At 44.1% G+C, this 1837-nt stretch overlaps 1 protein-coding gene across 1 annotated transcript; it reads right to left on the bottom strand.

The window, feature by feature from the left end:
- Window positions 1-420: 420 nt before the first annotated feature.
- LOC120278927 (cytochrome P450-like) lies at window positions 421-1179 on the bottom strand. The gene has a single exon (XM_039285670.1). It carries the CDS (start codon window positions 1177-1179, stop codon window positions 421-423), a length of 759 nt encoding a protein of 252 aa, XP_039141604.1.
- Window positions 1180-1837: the final 658 nt, after the last annotated feature.

The following is a 1837-nucleotide window of genomic DNA, read 5'->3' as shown; positions in this document are numbered from 1 at the left end:
TTTTAAGTTGAAATCATATACTTGATTACACATTAGTCATGAGATTGATTTTTACTTTTATATTTTTCTCCTTTCTCCCTCTAGTGGTTTTCTTGTTATGTCAAAAAAAAAACAATTTTTTTACAAATAATATATACTATTTAAAACATAATAATTTTTAAAAAAATTATTTAAATTTTTTTTATTTAATTTATTAATATTTTATAAACAAAACAAGTTGAAATCTAACAGTTTAGATTTAAAAATTTAAAATTTAGAGACTTTACTAGATGTATTTTTTCTTTATAATTTACAGAAATTAAAGATATATAAATAAATAAATATAACAAATTCCATGCAAAACTAAAATCCATTTATTAAAATTTTATTCCAACACTACCAAGTCCACTAATAATTAATTAAACTTAAAAAAAAAAACTCTCAAATCTCAACAGTTCCATCATCATTCATCATCATCGTCTTCCTCCGAACCCTAACCGGCAACCCACCCTTCATCCTTAGAATCATAGTAAACTCCACCTCCCTCTTCTTCTTCACCTCATCCACCACCTCAATCTCAAACCTCTCCATCACCGCCGCCACCACCGTCTTCATCTGCACATACGCCATCTCCTTCCCCAAACACATCCTCGGCCCTGCATGAAACACCGGAAACTTAAACGCATTCACTGCTCTAAACTCCCCTTCATCCATCCACCTCTCCGGCCTAAACTCCTCCCAATCACTCCCCCAAATCTTCTCCGACTTCCCCATCGCATACGCACTATACATCACCGTCTTTCCCTTCTTCACCTTCGTCCCATCCGGCCACACATCACTCTCCGCACACGCCCTCGTTTGCAGCGGCACCGGCGGGTAAAGCCTCAACGTCTCCGATAACGCCGCGTGCATGTAGTTCAATCCTTTAACTTGCTCGACCGTGAGCTCTCCTTCGCGCGCTCCACGCGCGCGCACTGCGCGCAGCTCGTCGAGCAACTTGGTTTTCACTTCCGGGTGGATTGATATGAGGTAAAAGAACCAAGTGAGAGTAGCGGAAGTGGTGTCACGGCCGGCGAGAACGAAGCTGACGATGATGTCACGGAGGAACTCGTCGGAGTAAGACGAGGACTCGGAGATGAAACGGGAGAGCAAGTCGTCACCGAGTTCGCCGGAGGATTTTCTCCGGCGAACTATTTGCATGGCGAAAGCGTGGACTTTGGAGACTTGGTCTTTTGAGTTCTTTTTCGTAGCTGAGGTTGAAGAAGCGCAAGAGTTTCAGGTGATCATGAACGGGTGCGCGAAGCGGCGCACGGAGAGCGCCGTGGCGCGCTCGAACGCGTGCGCGAACGCCGCCGAGTCGATGTCGTCCGACGATGAGTCCAGCCTCGCCGGATCATGACCAAATGTCACCTTTTTTTAATTAAATAAATTATAAAAGAAAGTTTCCAAAAATATTAAGTGATATTAATAAATAAATAAATAAATTTAAGAAGAAGCTTGCCTGGCAAACGTTGTCGAAGAGCAAGACGGTCGAGAAGTTCTTGAAGATCGAAAACCTCGCCGGAGAGGGAGAAGGAATGGAGGACGTTATGGGCGAGAGATCTCGAGATGGACGTTGGAGAAGATGAAGGAACGAATGGTTTTGGTGGTGAACTCAAGGCTGGCAGTTTTGCGTTGGAGACGCCAGAGTTCACCGTCGGAGTTGAAGATTCCGGCGCCGAGAAGGTCGGAGAGGACGGTGGTTGAGTGGGAACCTTTTGGGTAGTTTGGGAAATTGGATTTGAGGATGTGTTCAACGTTGGAAGGGTTGGAGGTGATGGTGGCCATGAAGGTGGTAACGGTGGAGGTGGGGCTTCCG

This window comes from Dioscorea cayenensis, chromosome 2 (assembly GCF_009730915.1).
Source record: "Dioscorea cayenensis subsp. rotundata cultivar TDr96_F1 chromosome 2, TDr96_F1_v2_PseudoChromosome.rev07_lg8_w22 25.fasta, whole genome shotgun sequence".
In the NCBI taxonomy this organism is placed as follows: domain Eukaryota; kingdom Viridiplantae; phylum Streptophyta; class Magnoliopsida; order Dioscoreales; family Dioscoreaceae; genus Dioscorea; species Dioscorea cayenensis.
Note: the sequence above shows the minus strand (reverse complement) of the source record. Positions and strands in the feature narration are given on the sequence as shown.